The 2500-nt window shown below is 34.8% G+C and overlaps 1 protein-coding gene across 3 annotated transcripts in view; it reads right to left on the reverse strand.

Annotated features, from left to right (window-relative positions):
* The window catches only part of ttc28 (tetratricopeptide repeat domain 28), a 322557-nt gene that overhangs the window by 105815 nt on the left and 214242 nt on the right, over positions 1 to 2500 (reverse strand). For all 3 annotated transcript variants that reach the window (XM_079599116.1, XM_079599115.1, XM_079599117.1), the window contains one exon: positions 725 to 997. In XM_079599116.1, coding sequence (XP_079455242.1) covers positions 725 to 997 — 273 coding nt within the window. The remainder of the gene's footprint in view (positions 1 to 724; positions 998 to 2500) is intronic.

Here is a 2500-nt window from a genome sequence, read left to right on the forward strand (position 1 = left end):
AATTCTAAAGGCACGTTCACACCAAACACTATAACTATAATAATAAAGATATTGTTCTAAAATTCGTTGTATATAAAATAGTTTTAGTAGTTTACACCACAACTATAATGATAACGGCACAGAGAATCAACATTTTTTTCCAGCTGATGAAAACATTTGTGAGCCAATCAGAAACCATCCTGCATTAAAATACAGTAAAAATTGTGCATTTTTTATTTAATTTAAATTAACTGTTTTCTATGTGAATATATTGGAACATTTATGATTATTATTAATGTTGAATTTTTTTTTTTTTTAGGAAATTGTGACCATTTTTTAAGGATTATTTAATAGAAAGTTCAAAAGAACAGCGTTTGAAATAAATAAATAAATAAATAAATATCTCCACTGTCACTTTTGATCAATTTAATGTGCTAAAAAAATTTGATTTCTTTTACCAACAAAACAATCGCACTGACCCTACACCTTTGAACGGTAAAGTGCGTATTGATATAATATAAATATTAGATTATTAAACTTAAAAAAACTTTAATAAACAAATCCTTTAAATTTAAGGGTATTCATGAAAAATGTAAGTATGAAACAAACTAATAATTTCAAATTAATTTGACACAAAACTGAAACGTACCAACATGTGGGAAATTTACATATACTGACACATAAACAAACTGAAATATAAGTTTTACTCGAGGTACTCTTGATGTCTTCACACTCAGTCGCTCACCTAAAGTCTTGGCCACCTCCAGGTCCTGCTGCATGTACGCGGTGCTCTTCTCCGTGTTCCCCAGGGACCAGTAAGCGCTGCTGAGGGCCGAGAACACGGAGCCGCGCAGCTTGAGGCTGCAGGTGCCGATCTTCAGCGCCGCCTCCAGAACCACCACTGAGGCCCCGTGATGAGAGCCGGTCAGAAGCTCCTGGCCGATCACGGACACCACCACGAACGGGCTCTTGTCCAGCTTCATCTTCTGCAGCTGCTGGTACGTGGGCTCCAGGGACTCTGCCGAGAGCAGAGCGAGAGTCAGGGACACACAAGCAGAAAACTGCGCAGTGTTGTTTTCAGTGCAGGACATTATTTTACATGTATTACACATCAAATGTACACACATTTGAAAACAAGAAAGAGAACTAAATCTGATCAAATTGGACCATTTTTGTTAGACAGTTTCTGACCATATCTGAAACTAGGCTGTTTATTTGACTAAATCAGACAAAATTAGATCGTTTTTCTTGGTAAATGGGACAATCTGAAAAGAACAAGTCTGTTTTTTTTTTTTTACTAAATCGGACCAAATACAATTTTGTTGGCAAATTAGACAAAATTATTATTTGACCAAATCAGACAAAACTGGACTTTTTTTTTTTTTTTTTACAAAAGTTGACATAATTAGACAGTTTTCGTTGGTAAATGGGAAAATCTGAAAAGAACAAGGCTGGGTTTTTTTTACTAAATCGGACCAAATAAGATAAAACAAATGATGCAGTCTTTGACCAAATCAGTGTTTTTTTGCTAAACCTGACGTAATTAGACCATTTATTTGGTGAATGGGACAAAATTTGAAAATTTCTGACCAAATTTGACATAGCCAAGCAATTTTTTGGCTAAATCTGACTAAATTAGAGTTTTTGTTGGTAGAATTTGATCATTTCTGACTAAATGACATATCTAGACTGTTTTGTTGTTGTTGTTGTGTTTTTTGTGCTAAATTTGACCGGTTTTGTTGGTAAATGGGACAAAATTAGTCAGTTTCCAAATTGGACGCAACCCGGCTGTTTTTATACTAAATCTAACAACATTAGAAAGTTTTTGTTGGTAAATCAGACAAATAGACCAAAACTGGGGTTCTGACTAACTCTGATATAACTGCTGTTTTTTAGTTTGTTTTATTTAGCTAAATCTGACAAATTAGACAATTAAAGGCTAAATGACTTAATCCAGGATTAGCTACAAAACAACCTACTTTCGTCAGATTTAGTGATTGAAAACAGTCTAATTTTAGTAATCAGACAGTTAGACAAAATTAGACGTTCTGATGGTAAATCTGACAGAATTAGGGCCATATTTCTAACTAATCTGATTTTTTAAATCTAACAAAGCTAGCATGCAAATTTTGAAGCAACACCTCATATGTGGCAAGAGCTCATTTTGTTCTCATTTGTTGACTGAATAATATATTTATATTCAGTCAATACACACACACACACACACACACACACAAAAAACATCAATCACAACAACATCAAACAAAGCATTATTCAGCAGGTTAAACGAGCTCTTTTACCGTACAAACGTATTACAAATGCCTGTACAGCTAACACAGTGTGTTGTGAATCCGCGTTTGTTTGCACAAGCTGAGGTGATTATTCATGTCGTCTCTTCTCGTAGGAGTTACTCCGTAACATGTTCAGCTTATAATGCGTATCCGTAAAATAAGCCCACGTGTTACTGTGCGGTAAGATTTGGCGAGCAGGTTAGGAACACACCATATGTGTAGAGGTGACC

Source organism: Phoxinus phoxinus (genome assembly GCF_949152265.1).
Source record: "Phoxinus phoxinus genome assembly, chromosome: 23".
Lineage (NCBI taxonomy): Eukaryota > Metazoa > Chordata > Actinopteri > Cypriniformes > Leuciscidae > Phoxinus > Phoxinus phoxinus.